This window comes from Emydura macquarii, unplaced genomic scaffold, assembly GCF_026122565.2.
Source record: "Emydura macquarii macquarii isolate MOO-44397 ecotype Brisbane River unplaced genomic scaffold, CSIRO-AGI_Emac_v2 contig_1254, whole genome shotgun sequence".
In the NCBI taxonomy this organism is placed as follows: Eukaryota; Metazoa; Chordata; order Testudines; family Chelidae; genus Emydura; species Emydura macquarii.
Window position 1 is genome coordinate 637,360 of NW_027131391.1, and position 23,159 is coordinate 660,518.

The 23,159-nt window shown below is 41.0% G+C and overlaps 1 protein-coding gene across 3 annotated transcripts in view; it reads left to right on the forward strand.

Annotated features, from left to right (window-relative positions):
• Nucleotides 1-22,906, forward strand: part of CABIN1 (calcineurin binding protein 1) — a 202,166-nt gene extending 179,260 nt beyond the window's left edge. For 2 of the 3 annotated variants that reach the window (XM_067549978.1, XM_067549980.1), the window contains exons 35-37: nucleotides 18,451-18,615; nucleotides 20,812-21,038; nucleotides 21,564-22,906. In XM_067549978.1, the coding sequence (XP_067406079.1) occupies nucleotides 18,451-18,615; nucleotides 20,812-21,038; nucleotides 21,564-21,707 (536 nt within the window). In that variant the 3' untranslated portion in view covers nucleotides 21,708-22,906. The remainder of the gene's footprint in view (nucleotides 1-18,450; nucleotides 18,616-20,811; nucleotides 21,039-21,563) is intronic. The other variant, XM_067549979.1, reaches the window with a different exon arrangement.
• The last annotated feature ends 253 nt before the right edge of the window (nucleotides 22,907-23,159 follow it).

A 23,159-nucleotide genomic window follows, 5' to 3' on the forward strand; every position in this document is an offset into this window, starting at 1 on the left:
TTATTTAGTCCTCACTTGCATTCAGATAATCAAAATTGTAGTTTGTAGAGTATGAATATTTCATAAATTAATATTTACATTATGGATATAAGGATCAGAAGTGCCTAAATCCCTGTTTCAGAAGTAACTTAGGCCCTGTATGTATAAAGAAAATCGTCAAACTATTTTCAGATAATATTAAAAGCCAGAGAAAAATCCACAGGAAGCCTAGGTATTTACTGTTAAGAATGAAACCTCCTATATCTATCCAGGTACTGTAGAATGGAGCACATCAGGATAGGTTTATGGTAGTACCAAGGTATTGGATACTTACTCATTAACAATGAATATCAGTACTTCATGAACTAGTCTCAGACTGGTTTGTTTGAAAGTAATTTTGCTTTGTGACTAAGTATCTTTGTACAGTTTATGTGTACACACCTACTGTACAAGATTTTTTTTCCTTATGTAATCAGCCGTGGCAGCTAAATGTCCATAATCTTCTGAATACATCAGCAACAAAGAGCAAACCAGGGAGAAATCAATTTTCCCAACAAGCTAATCTCTCAGAGAGTACAGGATGAAATTGAAATTTAACATCCACCACTAATAGTCATGTTATAATCACCTCACATTCCTTCTCCACAAATCCTCTGGTAGGAGGGGGAGAATGTTGCAGTCAGATTTGCCCAGAAATGGAATTACAGGGTATTATGGGATGTGTTTCCAGGCTTGTTCAACAGGGAATAATTCAGGTCCATCCTTGGAGGAGGAAAAAAATGAAACCGCCGCATTTTAAAGCTTTGTGCTCTCACTGAGCAGATAGGTAGGAATGACAATGCAGGTTAGTGCTCCTGTGTGCCATTGCTTTATACACACAACTCATAAGAATTTCTGACATACTTTCCTCTCTCTAATTTTCCGAGCCACCCTGCAGTGGCTGGAAGGTTTATTTTAATCTTTTTACTCTCTAGGCCTTTTAGGGATTTGTGAGACTTCTGATGACTTCTTTCATGGTTTCTGTACATCTTTCAGTGGTAGGAAAGGGGCTGAGTTAGCTGCCAGAATTATTGCCCTGAAGTCTCCTGTCTGAAGATCAAGAGACTTTCTCTGTACAGCTCTCATTTCAGTGCTGAGTGCATGTGTCATTTCTGGCTGTCTGGATCTCAAGACCCACCTGACAGGTCGTTTCTCTAGTTGAGAGAGACACCAATTACTGCTGTGTCCTTTGCTTATTTTTTCTTTCTACTCCTCCCCCTAGCCACACCCCCACTTTTTAAAAAATGATTACTAAATTTATTAGTTATACCCTTTCTTTTTGCTCTTTTCTTCCATTAGTTCTCCTTTTATATGTAAATTCTCTCTTCTGCCTCATTTTCCAAGTAATTCTTTTATTTTTCACCCGTTTTCCTTCCTGCCTTTCCTTTTAATTGCCACTTTTGTACCTGCTTCATGTCTGTTTTTGTGTCCCCAAGTATTAACTACTGTAATTCTTCATGACTTCATTGAGAAAAAGGAATTACAGAACCGTTTTCCAAGCAGTGTTGGAGCCTTGCCAGTCATTCCTCATGTAAACATTTTAATGAGATCTTGGAGCTGGTGTACAGAAACTACAGCATGATGAAGTCCAATGACCAAGTGCTAATGACAGCATGGAAACTTCCTTCGTTTAGGCATAAATTTACATGGGGCTGCCAGCTTTTTTAGCTCGGTATAGAATTGACTCAGGGGAGAGCTGTAAAATAGGTCAAGTAGGATAAACCCTCTCCAGCTCTCACACAGTTCCAATAGCTGTACTATTCCACAGCACTGAAAATCTTACAAGTTGTTTTTTTTTTCCAGTCTCTCGCCCTTCCCCCCCCCCCCCCCTCCCGCCCCCCATTTCTTAATCTAGTGATGATAGGGAGTGGTCAGGAAAACATTAACATGGGTCCAAGCAGGGAGGTGCAGGATAGCAAGGGAGGATTTTCACATCTGGATTTATTCAGAAGTGAGGATGACTTCGCTTGAAACCAATATTTCACTAGATCTGCATATAAAATGGAGGGAGGGGGAATAGGAGTTCCCTCCCACAAATTAAATGCTGATATTTTTAAAGGGATTAAAGTATTAAAAAACAACGTAGAAGGTTAAGATTTTAACTGGTGAAAATCTGCTATTTTTTATGATTCTTTTTTCATGCCTTCTGCCCTCTCTGTCTCCCCCACACACACACCAGGAGCAGCAGATCACTGATATTGTGTTCTGGTCTCCATTCCTTCACAAAGGAGGCACACAGTAAAAGAGAGCTGGGTCCCCCTGGTGAGACTAGAGTAGAATGCAGTGAGGATGTTAAGATTTAATTACCTGCCATCTGTTGCCTTATTTTTATCTCTTTCTTAGCTACCACCATGGTGGTGGTACTCAGTCATACAGATCTTTATCATCTTTGACTTCCAAATACATGAAATTGTTTTAATTTGCCATGTTGCATTCTTTCTGAAACTTGTAATGACCCCTTTGCTCGTATGCAAAACAGATATTTATCAAATATTGAGCCTGTGACATAACCCTTCCAAAACTAAGAAATTCAGAATTAAGGCAAATACTCCATCCTTAGTTCTTCCTGGAGTGTCTAAGTATTGCAACACACATACTGTGTAAATATCCTGCTTTGATCCCAGATATTTCCAGTACCTGGACACAGTGGAATTAGTTAAAAATGTAGTGGTCATTTTAGAAATACATAAGCTCTGTAACCCTATCTGTTGAAATATGGTAAATGAGATACAGTAGTGGCTGAAGAAGGCTGCGTAGGGCCCATGAAGTTTAGTGACAGTATGATAATAGCTATAGAGAAGGAACTGGCACTAGATTTGATTCAGCATGAGAAATAATGGGCAGGAATAGTAATCCCAAGGGCAGAAGCTCAAAATAAAGGAGATTATGGGATGGGAGGTCTTGGACATATGTTAATTCAGCATTTAATATGTCAGGGTACCCCACTTCAGAGACATAGCAACATCATGCTAAGATGGTTTCAGTTATACCTTTGAGACAATACTCAGAGAATCACGATGGGCACTGGCTCTTCCATCTCCAGAGTTCTCAGAGGGATCCCACTTCCATTTCCCATGTCTTTTTCAATCCAAATCTATACAATGCAATAAGGAGAGATTGTGAAACATCCTGGACTAAAATGCCAGATGTTTACAGAAGACAACTAGCTCTACATAGCCTTCTCATCAGATACAAATAGCACAGTCTCCCAGCCACCCTCAGCTTGGTTGAGTTCTGCAACTGGATGCACAACAGCTGATTGAAGCTGAAGCCTGAAAAGACTGAGCTGATGCAAATGAGGGAGTGGAAAGTACTTCAGAGAACTCACCAACTCTGTTAACATTGGCATCTATTGAGGGCATCTGCCTTCATATTAATACAGTACATAGTGTAAGTGTTCACCTTAACTTCTCGCTGTTTCTTAATGTCTGAATACAGCCACCCAAAATCCCCATTTTCCATCTGTGGCTGATTAGATGGGCTTCCTTCTCTTTTGTTTGGACTTGCCACAGTGATTCACAGCAACTTCTAGGTTTGCTTATTGTAATTTTCTGTACTCAGGGACAAAATGCCAACCTTTATAAAAAGCTACAGTTAATTCAGAACAAAGCTGTCCATCTGCTCTCCAACACAGAATGCCAAGATCACATGACCACATTCGTCATTCTTTTCTCTGAATGCTGAATAAAATTCAAGATTTCAGTCTTTGTCTTCAAAGCCGACCCTGGGACTGGACCAAGTTAACTTAGGACTTCCTAACTCTGTGTGATCAATGACCTCCATTGACAGCTATATTCCACTGGAAAATGGAACTATCAGCCTTAAGAATGGTATCTGGTACACAGAAGATGGAGCTTTCTCAGTGATTGGCTCAAAAACCTGAAACTTTGCTCCTGGAAGAGATCCGGTATGACCATGAATCCTTGTCTTCTGAATGAAATGCAAAACCCAAGCCGTCTCAAATTTTTAAAAAGTCATTTTTCTTGCATGCCTTCTGTTTTTTAGAGAGTTTTTTTTCCCTTTATTTCTTTTTTTAAAATGGGATGTTATTTTGGGTAAGCTCTACCAAAGAAATGGGTTTGGCATTTCATTCTGAAGCTGCTGAGGTTCATGGTTAACAAGATCTCTTCCAGGAGTGAGTTTCAGCTTTGCAGACAATCTCATCTTAAATCTTTTTATTTTTATAACTCCTTATGTCTTGTTCTTTATTATCTTGTATCCCTCATTTATTTCCATTTCCCATCTCTCCCTCCCTCATTTCCCTATTTCTTTTGACCCTTTCCTATTTTTCCCTAGTTTTCATTTCCATTTTTCACAAGGTTTTCTGAAATATAGGGCAAACAATGTCATCCAAGTCCCAACAAAATGTATCTGTTAATTGTTGTATGCTCCAGGATGAGATTTTACAGTAGATGGATTTTCTAGCAGGAATAAACCAGGCAGCTTCTGAACCAGTCACAAGTCTGCGTTTACTCTTTCTAATCACTTTCTGTAGCCACCTCCTAAGCGTCGCCTTGGTATACTCACTTCCCTTTGTCTCATCCATTATGATCCATGCCTTTCATGCAGGTTTTTTCCTCTCTTCACCACAGGTGCACTCTGAGAACAACCTCACTTTTTGAATGTCAGTGGGGTTTTTCCTGTTTGTGAAGGATCTCTTAATTCCCTCTTGCCTCATATTCAGACAGCACAAACTGATCACTTGATTGGATACATTCTCTCCCTCCTCCTCCCTATAAACCTATTTGGAGTACAGCAGGTTGAGTTAGCTAACTAGTATGACCAATTAATGCCAAAAACATTTCAGTGCAGGTAGTGGCTGTACTGCCTTTCTATTTCGGATAGCTACCATTTGAGTTCCACATGTGCGATATATATTATAAACTCAGTGTCTCCAGAATCCCCTGATAAAATTAAACGTGTGTGTGTGTGTGTGTGTGTGTGTGTGTGTGTGTGTGTGTGTGTGTGTGTGTGTGTGTGTGTGTGTGTGTGTGTGTGTGTGTGTGTACACACGTACACATACACAGAGTTAAAGCAATAAGTATAGGCCTACAGTATACCAAATAGTGATAAAGATATTCTGCTGTATCTTCCTGAGACAGGGTGACCTTCTGAGAGTAGTGAGACATTACATACTTTCAACTATACATACATTTCAGATTCATTTTATGGGCTAGATTTTTAGCCTTTGGCTGCCTTTTTTTGTGTACAGAATTACAAATGTGCAGATACACCATGTACGGGGTGCATGCAAGATCAGTGTAACACCCCTATTCGTTTAAATGTTAGTAATTGCACCCACAAAATCCATTGCGGTCATGGGGGCTTTGAGTGCAAATGCTAACTCTTACATGCACATTGTAATTATACTATTGCAAACATAGTAACAACTGTGCACATGCAAATGATAGAAATTTTAGTAGGCGTGATCACCTGCAAATGTACTTATATGCCCAAGTGACGGCTGAATAGAGGCCTAGCTGCAAATCTGCTCCACAACTGTTGCATAACTTATTTATACAGCTGTTTAAAACTTTTTTTTAAGACACTCGCTAATCTGATGTTGGCTTTCTCTAAGCTCTTCTGTGTTCAGTTGGCTCAGGGGTCAAGGAAGGATGAAGTATTGTCAGAGAAAGGAGAGACTTGTGGGCTTTTGCCAAGCAGCTATTACGTTCAAACAGCAGATTAACATACATAAAATTCACCAGCAACGGACTACAAATGAAAAACTGCTGCTGTACTGTAGTAGTGCTGTGTACAATGTTGTTCTTTCCAAGTTATTGACTCGTACTGAGTCAAATGTTAAGACACTAAAATCAATTAGCTTACTGTTTTTAAACTGGCATTGAAAAAAAATCATGGAATTGGACACCAAACTTTAGTCTTCAACAATATTTAGAAACAGATTGAAAAGTTTAATAAAAGGAAAAGGGTTTTGGGAACAAAACATTCTTTTTTAGGATTTCCCCTTCCCCCACGAGCATCTGGGTTCCTCAGTATTGATAGACCTAGATACAGCTACTCTCATCTTTTCCATTAAAGTGCAGTATTCCATTCACTGTGGTATCTGGGCATCTTTCATTTCATCAGACCACAGAACTTTGTTCCAAATTTTTTACCTTCTTCCAGATTTCTCTGAAATGAATTATCGTTGTGCTTTATGCTTCATTGTTGGATCTAGTTTTTTGCATGCTGCACTTCCATTCAAATACTGATTACTTATCATTCTTGTCATAGTTTGTGTGCTGATATCACTAACAATATAGACTCACAGACTTTAAGGTCAGAAGGGACCATTATGATCATTATGACCATTATGATTTATCATTATGATAATGTAGTCTGACCTCCTGCATAACGCAGGCCACAGAACCTCACCCACCCTGCCTGTAATAGACCCCTAACCTATGACTGTGTTATTGAAGTCCTCATATAATGGTTTAAAGACTTCAAGGTACAGAGAATCCACCAGCAAATGACCTGTGCCCCATGCTACAGAAAAATGTGAAAAACCCGCAGCGTTTCTGCCAATCTGCCCTGGGGGAAAATTCTTTCCCAACCCCAAATATGGCAATCAGCTAAACCCTGAGCATGTGGGCAAGATTCACCAGCCAGACACCTGGAAAGAATTTTTTGTAGTAACTCAGAACACACCCAATCTAACATCCCATCACAGGCCATTGGGCATATTTACTGCTAGTAGTGAAAGCAGTTAATTGCCAAATTAGGCTGTCCCATCATACCATCCCCTCCGTAAACTTATCAAGCTCAGTCTTGAAGCCAGCTAGGTTTTTTTGCTCTCACTGTTCCCCTTGGAAGGCTGTTCCATGACTTCACTCCTCTGATAGTTAGAAATCTTCATCTAATTTCAAGTCCAAACTTCCTGATGACCAGTTTATATCCATTAGTTCTTTGTGTCCACATTGGTGCTGAACTTAAATAATTCTTCTCCCTCCCTGGTATTTATCCCTCTGATGTATTTATAGAGAGCAATCATATCTCCCCTCAGCCTTCTTTTGGTTAGGCTAAACAAGCCAAGCTCTTTGAGTCTCCTCTCATAAGACAGGTTTTACATTCCTCGGATCATCCTAGTAGCCTTTCTCTGCACCTGTTCCAGTTTGAATTCATCTTTCTTAAACATGGGAGACCAGAACTGCACACAGTATTCCAGATGAGGTCTCACCAGCGCTTTGTATAACAGTACCAACGCCTCTGTATCTTTACTAGAAATACCTCACCTAATGCATCCAAAGACTGCATGAGCTTTTTTCCCGGCCACTTCACATTGGCGACTCAGTCATCCTGTGATCAACCAATATAATCAAGTCCTTCTCCACATCTATTACTTCCAACTGATGCTTCCCCAGTTTATAGCAAATTTTTCTGTTATTAGTCCCTAAATGCATGACCTTGCACTTTTCACTATTAAATTTCATCCTATTTCTATTACTTCAGTTTACAAAGTCATCCAGATCTCCTTGTATGATACCCTGGTACTTCTCTGTATTAGCAATACCTCCCAACTTTGTGTCATCCACAAACTTTATTAGCACACTCCCACTTTTGATGCCAATGTCAGTAATAAAAAAGTTAAATAAGATCGGTCCCAAGACTGATCCCTGAGGAACTCCACTAGTAACCTCCCTCCAGCCTGACAGTTCACCTTTCTCTATGATGCATTGTAGTCTCCCCTTTAACCAGTTCCTTATCCACCTTTAAATTTTCATATTAATCCCCATCTTTTCCAATTTAAGTAATAATTCCCCATGTTTACCCATATCAAATGCCTTATTGAAATCTAGGTAAATCAGATCCACTGCATTCCCTTTGTCTAAGAAATCTGTTATCTTCTCAAAGAAGGAGATCAGGTTGGTCTGGCATGATCTACCTTTTGTAAAACCATATTGTATTTTGTCCCAATTACCATTAACTTTGATGTCCTTAACTACTTTCTCTTTCAAAAATTTTTCCAAGACCTTGCACACTGCTGACGTCAAACTAACAGGCCTGTAATTAACCAGATCACTTTTTTCCCTTTCTTAAAAATAGGAACTACGTTAGCAATTCTCAAGTCATACGGTACGACCCCTGAGTTTACAAATTCATTAAAAATCCTTGCTAATGGGCTTGCAATTTCATGTGCCAGTTCCTTTAATATTCTTGGATGAAGATTTTCTGGGCCCCCTCATTTAGTCCCATTAAACTGTTCAAGTTTAGCTTCTACCTTGGATGTGGTAATTTCTACCTCCATATCCTTATTCCCATTAGCCACCCTGCCATTATCCCATAGCTCTTTATTAGCCTCATTAAAAACTGAGGCTAAGTATTTGTTTAGATATTGGGCCAGGCCTAAATTATCCTTAACCTCCACCCCATCCGCAGTGCTTAGCGGTCCCACTTCTTTCTGTTTTCTTCCTATTTATATGGCTATAGAACCTTTTACTATTGGTTTTATTTCCCTTTGCAAGGTCCAACTCTACTTGGCTTTTGGCATTTCTCACTTTATCAGTACATGTTCTGACCTCCAAGATGTAGCTTTCCTTGCTGATCCCTCCTTGTATTTAAGCCCTCTTCTAACTTTCATACACTACCTTTTTTTCCCCTCTTCATCTGTTCCAATATAACTTTCTCCATTTCTCCATTCTGTGTATTTAAGTGGGTCTTCTAAAGACTTAGAATCGTAGAGATACAAAAGCTTTATTAAGTCATCTAATCCATTTCTCTGCAGGTACAGTATTGTTTCCTTTAGCGTGGTGGCATAGACTAAACTAAGGACAATACTGTCAGCCAGAAATACCTAAATTCTAATTGTACCTCTATCACTTATTTGCTGTCTGGTCTTGGACGTGTTCCTTAACTCTGTGGGGCACTTAACTCTCCTTCCTTTTATAGGCATGGAACTCCCACACTTGTCAGGTTCAGGGTAGGCAGGATGCAGAAAGCTTTTCTATAATGTCCACATCCTTATGCACTAGCACAGCTCTTTGAAGGCTTACTGAGCACTTCAGAAAAAAGGTAAAATGGGGGCATGGAGTTCAGAGCAGAGGATTTGGCCCCATGTTTTTGTCCCCATCTGAAAAATACTTACCTACCTCGCATGGTGAATTAAGGCTTGATTCTGCAACCCTTTACTTCAGCTGAGAGTAGTACTTACATGCAATTAAACCCATTGAGGCCACTGAGACTAATTGTGTGAGTACTGTTCAGTTTCAGTAAGGGTTGCAGAATTAGGCTTTCACTGTTTCTAAAGTGATTTTATGACATTAAGTTCTATAGGAGTACTTAACAGTATTATATTTTTCTAGCGTTTCCTTCCTTTCTTAACACAATATTTCTAGGGTTCTTTGTATCGTTTACTACTTAAGCACTTGATGCTCTTGGCCATAGTTTCTCCCAACCATGGCTTTTTGAAACCAAGGTATGAATCTGTTTTGTAGTTTGAGTTCAGACCTCAACTCTTTCATCTTTCCTATGATTAGATGATATTTTGCTCTTTCTCTCCCTCTCTTTTAGTCCTTAATGTAACTTTATGTATGTATTAATAATGTCTCTTCGAACAGTTGGAAAGGATCTGTTCAAGGTGTTGGTCATATTATCCAGTTTGTTTTATCAGTTTGTCAGTAACTAAAGGCAGGTGTTTGATTCTGATTAAAACATTAACATCATAATGTTGGTGTCCTGTAATACCTGATGATACAAGAAAATCAAATAACACTGTACAGGGCACAAAGAGAGAAGAGCAGCAGTTTATCACTTATGGCCCCTGTGCTTGTAAACTTTCTGCGCATCTGTAAAATGCAGGGAGAATATTTACCATTTTTTCATTGTACACCTGCTAGATTAGCAAAATAATGTGTGGTATTTGTATAAATGATGCTCACTGGAAATGTATAATCTATATATCTACAGTGTGTGTATATGTATATAATGTGTTCTCTGTATAAAGAGAGGCAGTGAGAGAGAATATTAACTATGATGAAGTCATGAACCCAGGCGCCCGCTATAGGCATCTGCAAACACTAGTTACCCTGGCAACAAGTGGAAAGAGGTTGGAGAGGAAAGCTGGAGTAGGTTGTTGCACTGAATTGTTTTCAGCTTGTTTCTTCCTCACTAAGGCAGGGAGATGTTGAAAGGTATGATGTGCCTCTTTCTGTTGTATATATTATGTATAATAGAGAGCTGTTGGGAAGGGTATGCTAAAATTTTATCTTATTCAGCTCCATTTTGCTCAGGCAGACGTGAACTTTTCAATTTAAATATTAACATACATTTACTATGTTACAAATCTGTGTTTTCCCTTTGTGCGTACTGTTTGTGAGTTGCACTCTAGGGTTTGAGTGCCAAATAAATCTCTGAAGTACAGTCCTGTCCCATCTTCTGCCCAGGGTTGGGAGGCTACTGCATCTCCTCTTAATGTCTTCAGAAACTGATTTTATTTTTAAGCTGGGTTTATAGAACTAACGTTTGAAAATCTACCAGGCTGTTACCAATTCTGTGTGATATAGAAAGATCTAGTTGAACAGGACTAAAAATGAGCTGTTGAACACCTCCAGATTGTGCTGTACATATTTCCTTCTGCTGCTGTGCTGATGCAGAATTTTGTGGCTCATGACTTAGTGGAATCCTTGCCTCCCTGGGGAAAGTTTTTATAAGTAGAACTAAGAAATTATTTTCATTGGGGCTGTAATAGTGTTTTCCACAAAGGCAAGTATTAGGATATTTTCTTCAGAATCTGTTTTAGATAGGAGAAAAATTGAATTGTTTGTGTCTTTTTTTTTTTTTTTTTATCCTTCAGTCTCTTGCTTTTTCTATCTGTTCAGTAGAAAGAAATGCAATGAATAACTTCACATTATATTGAAGTATCAGTTGTACAAATTATGACAGGAACATTTGTATATGTATGTGTACACAACTGTGTGCAGTGAGACCACAGGATAATTTTGTTTAAATGAATTTTTGGTATTTTGTTTCTAAATTCAGTTTTTAAACTTAAAAAAAAAAAGATATAGCTCTCAAGTAACCATAAAACAGAACGTCACAGTGACAAGAGAATAAAGAGGCTCAGCCAATATAGGAGCATGATTTAGTAACTGGGCATTTAACACCTCTGAGAGTAGAGTTCTTGATTGATTAACTTGACATTAGCCCATCATGCTGATAGTCTGGTGTAGTCACTATAATATAATATTAACAATTGCTGTTTCCTGAAAGGTCTCAATACAAATTTATATAATATGAATTATAGAGTTGTCAGATTTATGTCCTTTCATTTGTATTCTCTGAAGAGCAAAAGGGAACTGACAAATTAAATCTAATGTTATTCAGGTGAAATCTAATCTAATATTATTATATAAAACCAGATATACAAGACGAATTAAAAATATTAATAAAGCAGATTATTGAATATGGGCCAGGCACACTGATAGACTCTGTATATTTCAAGTTAGCGGCATAGGCAAAAATTTGATTGCTCGGAAGATCCAGTCAATCAGGTCACATGACACAGTCTAGTTACAATCAAAACATAGCATATCAGTCCAGATAATGAAATGGCTTATAATCAAACATAGCAAATAATCAGCATAAAAGGATAAGTATTGTGTAATTAAGCAATAACATGAATCACAGCTCTTAATATGAATGAGTGGTAAATTTAAACTGGTTATTATACTATTAAGCCCCTGATATGGCTTAGCAGTCAGCCACATGTGATTTCTTTTCAGGTTACAGATTAGTTACGGTTACAGGATTTACAGTACAGTCATATTTAGTATTTTATTTAATGAAATTAACAGTTGATGGCAAACTTAGTGAATAAAGACCACTTATACTTATCTCAGATTCTTAAAATCTGTCATCCGAGATGTTGTAGCAGCAAAGTGATAGCATGGCTGTTGTACAGGATAATTCCCTGAAATCATCATGGTCCTTCTGCTTCTCTTTTGGGGAGGATGCAATGTTCTTCTTCGAGTACTTGTTCATGTCCATTCCATGCTAGGTGTGTGCACACCGCGTACACTGTTGCCAGAGATTTTTTCCTTCAGTGATATCTGTTGGGTTGATTTTAGTGCCCTCTGGAGCCGCACACATATGCACCTGTATTAAGGGGCACCGTCACCTCCTGCTGGAACGACCCTTCTTGCTCTGCAAGGCTTCTTCCCAGTGGTTTTTGGACTCTTATCTTCGTTGGTTGTTTTAATAGTTTAGTTGGCAAAGTACTGTTTGTGTATATAGATAGTTCCTATTGTTGAGGGATTTTTTGCCCAAGGGGCCAGGCATGCCTAGGTCCTAGGGCTTCAAGCCTTGTGCCTCCTGTGGCAAACCCATACCTGAGAGTAACCTGCACTCCAGATGCTTAAAGTGCTTGGGGGAAACTCATGTAAAGGACAAGTGCCAAATCTGTCAGGACTTCAGATCCTGCACTAAAAGGGATCGAGACATCAGGCTGAATGCTATCCTCATGGAAGCCGCCCTCAGACCAGTCTCAGAGCTAAGTCGCTCCAGTGTTGGTGTGAAGCGCTCCCCCTGGCACCGAGCTCTTCCCAGCACTGTTCACCATCTCCGGTGCTGAGGAAGAAGCACAAGAAGCGGTGCACTGATAGATGACACTTGCTGGTGCAGAAGAAAGACAAGTGGGGTGAAGGCAACTCAGTGAGACCTGTCCTAGGCCACTCCTCAGCTCCCAGACCCTCGTTGGCACTGTTGACTCCGCCTAGGGTGTTGAGTCCAATGTGAGACCCTTGGCTGACACAAGGAAGCCATTGCACTGCCAGCGGTTTGACGATGCCTTTGATCCCGGAGGCTTTCTAGGCAGTTAGGGACCTTCTTTCTCTACTAGTCCTGCCAGCTCCAATGAGACACCTGTGCAGCACTACCCCTAAGCAAAAAGACACTAAAAGACTTGATCTTTTGGGGAAAAATGTTTATTCCACGGGTAGCCTTCAACTACATATCTCCAACCAGCAAGCTTTTCTGGGGAGATACAATTTTAATCTGTGGGACTCCCTGACTAAATTCAGATTCCCTGCCCCCAGATTCAAGGCAGGAGTTCACTGCCCTCTTGGAAGAGAGTGAGAATGTTGCCAGGTCCTCTCTCCAGGGGGCTGTGGATGCTACTGACTCAGGAGCCAGGACAATGGCCTCTGCTGTCACCATGAGGCTTGCTCATGGCTCCAGTCCTCTGGCCTTCTCCACAAGGTCCAACAGTCCATCCAGGCTCCCCTTCAAAGGCTCCTCGCTTTTCTCGGGGCAGATGGACACAAGATTTTATGGTCTGAAGGACTTGAGGGCCACATATGATCCTTAGGCATTTACACTCTGTCTGCTTCTAGGAAGCACTTTAGGCTCCAGCAGCCTCCTCCGTTCTCAGTGCCTTCCATGCAGGAGTCCTACAAAAGAAAAGGGAGAGGTTAAAAGTGACACCAGGCACTCCCATCCACCTCAGCCTCCCAGTCAGGGTCTCAGAGATACTCCAGCGGGCCCAACCAGGCCTTTTGAAGAGGCACCCAAGCACGCTGTACCAGTCACCATTTCAGATCCCACCCCCCCTTTTATTTTTGGACTATCTGTCACTTTTCAGCCCAGCATGGTCATTCATAACATCAGACCTTTGGGTCCTGAGTACAGTGACAGTCAGATATACTGTTGAGTTTCTATCCACCCCTCCTTGCCTCCCATCCTCATCCTTCTTTAGGGACCTTTCTCATAAGCAACTGCTCATTCAGGAGGTACAGTCCCTCCTACATATGGGAGCTGTGGAGGAAGTTCCTCAAGAATTGAGAAGGAAGGGGTTTTACTCCCAGTATTTCCTAATCTCAAAGGCCACAGTGGGCCTCGGGACCATTCTGGTCCTGCATCGCCCCCACAGATATCTCAAGAAACTGAAATTCTGCATGATCTCCCTGGCGCCCATCATCCCTCCCTGGATCCAGGAAACTGGTATGCCGTCCTTAACTTAAAGAATGCATATTTTCACATTTCTGTCCTCCATGGTCAGAGAAGATTTCTCAGATTTATGAGTCATAGCCACTACCGATTCACCACCCTTCCCTTCAGCCTATCAGCAGGCCCCCAGGTTTTTATGAAGTGTATGGTGGTCGTAGCAGCCTTCCTCAGGTGGCAAGGTGTACAGCTTTACCTATACCTCGACGACTGGCTGATCAAATGTCAGTCACAGGCTCAAGTATAAAACAGCATCAGCACTGTCCGAGCCACCCTTAGCGTGCTGGGCCTGCTGATAAATGAGTAGACATCAACTCTGGTCCCAGTCCAAATAATAGAATTTACTAGAGCCCCTTCAGATGTGGCTAGCTTCAGTGTACTTCCCAAGCAGACACCACATGGACTTAGTGCTCATGGTCCCTTCCCTGGTCCTCATCTCCCTGGACTAGTGAAAAGACATGAGATCAGTAATGCTGGGAGTGCCCTTTGCTACCCCAACCATCGGTAACCTTAATCTCGGACACATCAGACCTCGGGTGGGGGGCCCACCTCCACTATCTCAGGACTCAGGGCCTCTGGTCCCAAGAAGAACTCTCCCTGCACATAAATGTCAGGGAGCTTAGGGCGGTACACTTAGCCTGCCAAGTATTCCTTCCCCAGATCTCAGGCGAGATATCCTGACAGACAATACTGCAGCCATGTTTTACATCAACAAGCAGGGACGGGCTTGATCTTCAGCCTTGTGTCAGGAGCCTATCCATCTGTGGGATTTCTGTGTGGAACACCCCCATTCATTTCAAGGCGTCACATCTAAAGGGAGCCCGGAACATACTGGTGGATCACCTCAGTAGATCCTTCTCCTCTGACCACAAGTAGTTCCTTCACCCAGAAGTAACCAGATTCATCTTCCAAAGGTGGGGGCCTTCCCAGGGGGACCTGTTCGCTTCCAGACAGAACAGGAAATGCTATTAGTTTTGTTCCCTGCACGGGCACAGCCCAGGCTCCCTTCCAACGTCTTCCTGCTGTCATGGACAGACTGGCTACTTTACGCTTTCCCCCCCGATCCCCTTGATCCACTTAAAGCAGCAGGGCCTGGCTCTCTCATCTATTAAGGTGCATTTGGCAGCCATCTCATCCTTCCATCCTCCAGTGAATGGCAGGTCGATGTTCACCCATGAAATGACAGTTCAGTTTCTCAAGGGCCTGGAAAGGCTCTACTCTCAGGTCCTTGAGCAGATCCTCCATGGGACCTAAACCTGGTTCTGTCAAAGGTCACAGGTCCCCTCTTTGAGCCGTTAGCATCATGCTTCCTGCTACTCCTCTCTTGGAAGGTCACCTTCCTGATGGCAATCACCTAGGCCAGAAGGGTCTCTGAGATCAAGGCTCTTACATGAGAACCACCCTACACAGTGTTCTTCAAGGACAAGGTCCAGCTGCGCCCGCACCCAGCCTTTCTGCCAAAGGTGATGTCACAATTCCATAGGAACCAGGTCATTTTCCTGCCAGTCTTCTTCCCAAAACCTCACAAGAACTCTGCGGAACATTAGACATGCCCTCGACTTTTAGATTGAGAGGACTGAACCCTTCTGCAAATCCATGCAACTCTTCATAGCAATAGCAGAAAGGATGAGAGTGCTACTACTTCTGTCAACCCAGAGGATCTCGTCCTGGATAATTGCCTATGTCCATGCGTGCTAAGAGCAGGTGAATGTCCTGCCTCTGGCCATCTTAACCGTTCACTCCACAAAAGCTCAGGTATCATCAGCAGTGTTCCTTGCACAGGTCCTAATCCAAGATATCTGCAGAGCCATGACCTGGTTGTCAGTGCATACCTTCGCATCCCACTATGCCATTATCCAAAAGACCTGTGATGACACCACTTTTGGAAAAGCAGTGTTGCAGTCAGCCTGTCCATGAACTACACGCCCATCTCCTGGGGTACTGCTTGTGAGTCATCTAGCATGGAATGGACATGAGCAAGCACTCGAAGAAGAAAAATGGTTACTAACCTTTTCATAATAGTTGTTCTTTGAGAACATGTCCATTCCATGACCCCCCCTCCAACCCCTTTGTCAGAGTTAACCAGCAAGAAGGAACTGAGACGATGCGGGGCTGGCAGCTTACCTTTTACCAGCACATAAGCTTGTGGCTCCAGATGGCACTAGAGCTGACCCAAAAGATAACCACTGAGAGAAAAATTTCTGGCAACTGTGCGATGCGACGTGTGCACACCTAGCATGGGATGACACGAGCAGCGCATTTCAAAGAACAAGTTACGAAAGGTTATTAACTGTTTTTTCCTTCCTCTCCACCTCAGAGTCAGAAGAGGGTTTGGGGTTTCTTTTTTAATCATTTGATTCTGGAAGTCTACAATGTCTAGCCCACAGCTGTTCCTCAGAGGCCAGCAGCATATAGGGTATTTATACTGGCTTTAGTTCACTTCAGGGCTGTTGTTCTTTTGGTATACAGCCTCTGATACTTTGGCTCACGTCTGGTGTAGAGAGAATCCAAGTTACGAGGTTTGGTAAATAGTAACCCAGATGTCTCTTTAACATAAACTCTATTTCTTAAACTAAAAAAGCTGAATTGTGTTTCTTCAGGATCCCTGCAGTTTAAGTACTCCTTTTGATATTGTTTCAGGTTCTTCTAACCTGTTCACACAAAGCATATTTATACTTGACTGTTATCAAATATATTTTTATCATCTATGTTACATGTTACCTTTTTACCTCAGACACTGTAATATAGGGTAAGGTACAGAAGAAAAGAGCTCTGTGTAGCTCAAACACTTGTCTGTCTCACCATCAGCAGTTGGTCCAATAAAAGATATTACCTCACTCAGGTTATCTCTCTAATATCCTGGTACCAACATGGCTACAATAACACTGCACTGCATGGTACAAGAAGGAATATGCAGTAGAGTGTTGAAACGGGTGCGGAACGTATTCCTTTCTGTCAGACCTATCTGCTTTATGGTTGACGATGAGTGAAGCGTTATAGAATATGTTCTGACTGTGTTTCATTCAATATGTGAACATTCATGTGCTAGAATTGTTATAGAACTTTCTGCCAGAAAACGCTTCGATTCTCAGGCTTGAAAAAGCTACCAAGCATTGGTTGATGTGACATTTCTTTCTTGTACCAATTAAAATTTGCAGATGCAATAATTTTACCACCCTTGCCTTGGTAAACTTATTCTCACAAATTATGTTCAAGAAATTTAGGAAATATAACTCATTAAAGAATTCTACCTAAAGAAGAAATCCCAGGTAAGTTAGTTATTCCTTTTAATAGAGCTGGCAGGTTGTTCTTCAGCCACAAAACTTGCTTTTCAAACTCCTTCTTCAAAGGCCAGAATCAAGCAGCAGAACATCACTATGGCAGATTGTGAGATCTTAGCCACGTTGGGTGGAGACGGAATAGAGTTTGCTTATTGCAAAAATACTGTTTTCTCCAGAAATGGTGGCAAGCTGAACTATATATTCCTGGGGTAGTAAGGATCAGTAAGTATTAGTTAGTGAATCTGAGAAGGATAACTGCTATTTCAGCCTATGCATTCCAGAAAGAACTTAGTTCTTATAGTGGTCAGTGAAAATTATAATACTCATGTAAAATATGCAGTCCCATAGGAAAACTGGCTTAACACTGCATTCAGTAAAATATTTTTCTAATACAAATTAGTGTGGGTAAGTGTGGGGTTGAGAGAGAGAAAATGTGCAAACCAGTACACACACTATATGGATTTGAGCAGCAAATGTATATACCCATGAATGCCAGAATCTGGAAATTTCACAATGTATTGATTAAAAAAATGCAATAGTAAAACTATAGTAGATATGCCACTGAAGGTTGAGCATTTAACTCTAATTCCTTGTCACCAAATAGGATAAGCTAAGCTGCTTCTTCCATTGTCTTGGTTCTCATAATAACCTTCTAGCTTGCTTTAAGGAGGTTTTTAATACATCTTTACATAGATACATACTGTATCTTTTGTAACCATTAATCAGACATAGACCTCTTGGATCAGTAGGAGAGTACAACTATTTGAGTGCCAGGGAGGCAGGCGTATGGCACTCCAGCCAACAAGACCAGCTTTGCACTGTCTGTGTAACAGTGCTTATGACAGAAGTTCCAACCCCCAGGTCTCAGAGGTTGGTGATCAAATATACACATCTGGGAATTCACTTGGCACATAGATGTGCCTTTGCTTTGTGAGAATTATTTATCACACAGTGTTTCATCCAACTTTTTAAAATGCTATGTTTTTAAAGGCTTTGTGAAAATGTGTGCTTTAATTGATGGCATCATGTGTCAGAATTGAAATGTTGCCACTTTAAGTTGCCAGTATTTAATTTCAATCATGCTGTGGTTTAAAAATAATGGCAGAGTAAAGAAATCTCCACCAGTTGTAAAATAAATACAAAATAATTAGAATTTAAAAAGGGATATCAGAAAATCTCTTAATCTGTGAATTATCTTTCATTACTGAAGAAGAGGAGGAGCTGGAAGGACCTTTGGAAGGGCTTGGATTTCAGCAGCAAGAGTCCCGCCTTTGCCAGCAGATGAAAATGGCTACTGTTGCTCCGTCACCTGAGGTTGCACGCTGGCAAGTGGAATCAGTGACCAGCACAAGTTCAGGACATGTTTGTACCCAGAGTAAGAATGTTTTGTCCTCCATAGAAGCTGAATGGTCTTTCTATCGGTTTAATTTCTGAAAGTTTGTTTTAACGAGCAATAAATCCATCTGTAGCAACCTTGCACCAACATGGGATTATGCTTTCCCCAGCCTTCTCTCCATGCCTTCGGTCTTTCAGATTTTAAAGACATTCATGGCAATGGCCCAGCTTCTTGGAGAAGTGCCTTATAGTTCTTCATTGGTAATTCTCTTTGGCATATGACTCGCATGCTGCACACCCATGGCAGCATAGCTAAACAAAAAGCACCATTGTGTCTTTGTTCCTTTTAAAGTAATATTCAGTTTAAAAAATGAAAAGCTTACTGAGGTCACCTAAGATCTGCAGTATACCAAATCCAGAGCAGTTGTTAACATGTCCAATCCTTTTGTCACTGCTTCAGTTAGGCACTTTCCTAACAGAGGATTCCTCCGTTGTCCCAGATAAATTGGATACAGTTTGAAAGTGTAAATCGGAAATTCATATTTATTACCTTTTATTTTTTCCATGGCTATTCTCTTCTAATTACACTGCTGGAGTACCTGACTCATAGAGAAGGTTTTCTGCGAGATTCAAAGAGAGATTGGTAATTTATGTGGATAACAAGAATATCCATAGTTGTAATGGTTAATGCTTTTAAAAAAAAAGTCTTGGAAGGAATATAAAACCTCATGCTTCAGGGCTTAAGCCTGTCTCTCAGTTAGTAACTGGGGCATGACTAACTTCTTGTTCTGTGTTTGCACAGCACCAAGCACATGGCGGTCCTGTTCCATTGATTATGACTCCTAGGTGCTATAGTAATACAAATATAAATAATAATTAAAATGATACCTACATGGTAGGCAGATTGTGCTGCATTTGCCTACTGCAGTGTTTCCTCTAAAGCATCTGGTGTTGGCCAGGATACTATGCTATAGAAGGACCTCAGGTCTGATTGAGTGTGGCAGTTCTGTTGTTCTTCTGTAGTGTTAAGGACACACCAAATTCAATTTTACATCGTTTGATAAGTAGCAATGTGTCTGCTTTCCTTGCACACCGTGGTAAATGGGAGTTCCATTTGACTCTGATTAAGTATCCCTGCCTAGTCCCAATAAACCTGCCCAGCCTCTTGCAGGTTTCTGGAACTAGAAGTTTTTAGTTCAAAGAGCAGGAGTTTGTAGTACTTCTTGTTACTTTACCTCTTACAGAGGCTCACATTGTGGAGCAGGCTTGCATAATTTGATTTTATTGGTTGGGTGTTTTTGTCATAGTTCCATATGGCTGAGAAATCTCCATTAGCAATCTCTCTCTGGACTAAGTAGTTAGACAAGAGACAATGTCTTGTATTGATCATTGATGCAGAAATATTATTATTTGTATTACTGTAGCTCCTAGGCACTCTAAGCATGGACCAAGGCCCCACTGTGCTAGCAGCTGTACAAGCACACAATAAAAATAGTCTGTACTCCAAAGAGTTTACAATCTAAGTGTAAGACAAAACAACAGCTGATTACAGACAAGACAAATGGAGAGAGTACAAAGAAACAATGAGATAGGAAGATGATGAAGTAGCTGTGCAGATGTTTATGGGGAGCTCCTCCTAAGCAGATAGGGCAGCATGGAAGAAAGCACAACAAAGATGCTTATTTGAACATTGAACAAGTGGACAATGGATGCTGGCCATCACTGCCTGATCTGAGGTGGGAGTCAACACCTCAGTAGTGAATGAGAGATGATAGGTTGGGTGGAGATAGACCATGTGCATGGCCTTGACAGGCAGCTTAAGTTTGATGCAGTAGAGAAGAGGGAGCTGGTGGAGGGCTGCAAAGAGAAGAGTGAAATGGTCAGGGTAATGGGCTAGGAAAACTAACTTTGCAGCAGCGTTCTGAATGGAAGTGAGAAGGGCAAGATTGTATTTGTCAAATATTGTACATGTCAAGGAAATGTTGAGATGTTCTCTCTCAAATGTCATTTACCTTTTTGCTGTTACCTAGAGCATGAACTTCAGAATCCTGAAGCATTTTCTAGCACTTTGCATCTCTTCCCACTTTTCCATTTCTTTTTCCATTTCTAAGTCTTCATACAGAAAAATATGGGTGGCTCAGATGATTTTTTTTAACTGCCATATTGTTTTCTATCCTGTGGCATATGTAAGAATGGATAACCCCTAAAATTCTCTTCCTGATTCTTTTCTCCTCAGCCTCAAGTTCCAAGCCAGAAGTCAGTTCCAGTTCACAGTCCTTGGGAAACCAACAGAGCAAGGCAGATAGCATCCGAGTAAAAACTCGCATTCTGCCCAACATGCCAAAGCTTTTCATTCCTTCATCTATCACCAAATTCCCACCTGAGATCACTGTCACCCCACCAACACCAACCTTACTTTCTCCAAAAGGCAGCATTTCAGAAGAGACAAAGCAAAAATTAAAGGTAATTCAAGAAAAAGAATAACTTTTAGAATGTTAGAATGTTTTATCTTAATTCTCCCTTTAAAATGAGATTTTTCATGTCATTGGAACAACTGCTTCTGTCCCTAGCTCATCACCAGGGACAGTACAAGAAGTGGCATGAGGGCCTAGCTTCTCCCAGCAGGAGTTACTTTAAGGACTAATGAAGTGTAGGCTGTAGGTGAGCTTATATCTATCATGGTCCCAGTGCTTGTGGGAGTTCATAGCTACTGAAGTTCTATCAGTAGTCATGGAAAAGCATGAAGTACAAATAAAGTCTGAGTGGGATATTACAGCTGTTCTAGTCTGTCGTACTTCAGGAGTACTGATTGCAGGGAATCTTACTGATGATTCCATATTAGAGAGCTGCAAGCTGGGACACAAAATGTTTTACAAATAAGGGGACTCATGAATGTTGAGGAATAGCAGACATTTGTCTTTGAGCCTTGTCATTGTGGGTTTATTCTAACTATTCAGCTATTTCTCTTTTTTTTTTCCTTTGGGTCAGTCTGCAATTTTGTCTGCTCAGTCTGCAGCAAACGTAAAGAAGGAGAACCTTTGTCAGCCAGCGTTGGAGATCTTAGAAACCTCAAGCCAAGAGTCCTCACTGGAGAGTGATACTGATGAAGATGATGACTACATGGATATATGAATAAATTGCAGTGGTCATCACCAACACCATCAATCTTATAACCATTCTTCTTGTTGCCAGCATCACTGCCAGGCAACACATCTTTCTCTTTGTTGGCATTACCCTCCAATTAATCTTCATCAGCATTGTGTCATTCTCCTCCATTATCTTCATCACCATCACTGCCACTGCCTTCAAAAACTTCTCCATTCTACCCATCATGGTGCTTGACAGAAAGAATGATTGGTCACCAGCCAGTTAATTCATCTGGACCAAAACACCACCGTTAAACTCCAGTAAAGCCAGTCTTGTGAGCTGTAGGCATTTCTTTCTACTTGCTCTTGCTTCTCCAAAATCAGATTCTTGGGAGCCAGTCCAGTGGCTTTTCCAGAGGGCATTCTGCTTCCCTTTAGCTGTCTTTTAGCATTTTCCCCTGGTTTACTTCTCCTCTGGATAATTTAGCAGCTCAGCCTCTGTATAGGCCATGATCAGCCCACTGCTCTGCGTTTCCAGCAACTCCAACAAAGGGGACTGGAATGGGGAGAGGTTGGCAAGCCAGCAAAGATTTCTCCTGGGAACAGTAATTTCCTATACCTTCTGGAGGGAAGTGGTGAGTGTTTGGTTTCTTGGCACAGCCACATAACATGTCAGAAGTTGGCTGGATGACAGATAACCAGGAAGTTGGGTTTCCAATGTGGGCAAAGGTTTTGTCTCTCCCACTTGTGTTCATTTCACTCTTATGTGTTAGATCCAATGAAAGATAATTTCCTGAATGTTGGTTCAAAGAAATGGACAGAAGACACACCTTTCAGCATTGTCTTATGGTCCCTTCTCTTCTAATTGCCTTGGACAAGCATTTTGGGCTGGGGGCTAGCTGATATTTTTATGGTGGTATTAAGGAATGTTATAGATTTCAATACCATTTCAGTCTGTTTTTTACAGAATGACACGAAAAGGTGTTTTTTATCTATCTGCAGAGGGATTGTTCACAGTTATTTATATGGGGAAATAATGGTAACAAACAGCATCTTTTTCTATTGAATGTTAACTTTGTAAAATAATGAATGCAAACCATGCAAAAAATATATATATGTCACATATATAATATGCATACAGCTTGCTATGTTAGATAGCTTTTTGTGTTTGGGGAAGAGGTGTTTTTTTGTGCAGTGCGAAGCTTTGTATAAACATTTTTTTCTAATAAAGTTGAAATGTACTCATGGTTGTCTCTTAACTGCTGGTTGGAAAGAGCAGGACATCTGTTCATCCTCCCATGGTTCTGGAAAAAGTGCCCCCTCTCGTAAGAGAAGGGATGCAAGGGGGAAGAAATCCATTCTTTTGTAAAGACTGGCCACAAATCCATCTTAAATATGCCTGGTGTTGCATCTCCATCTCCTCTAGAGCAAAGGCCAGTTCAGACAATGCTACTAAACATGCAGCCTCAAGGAGCCCTGCTGCAAAATCCATTCTAAA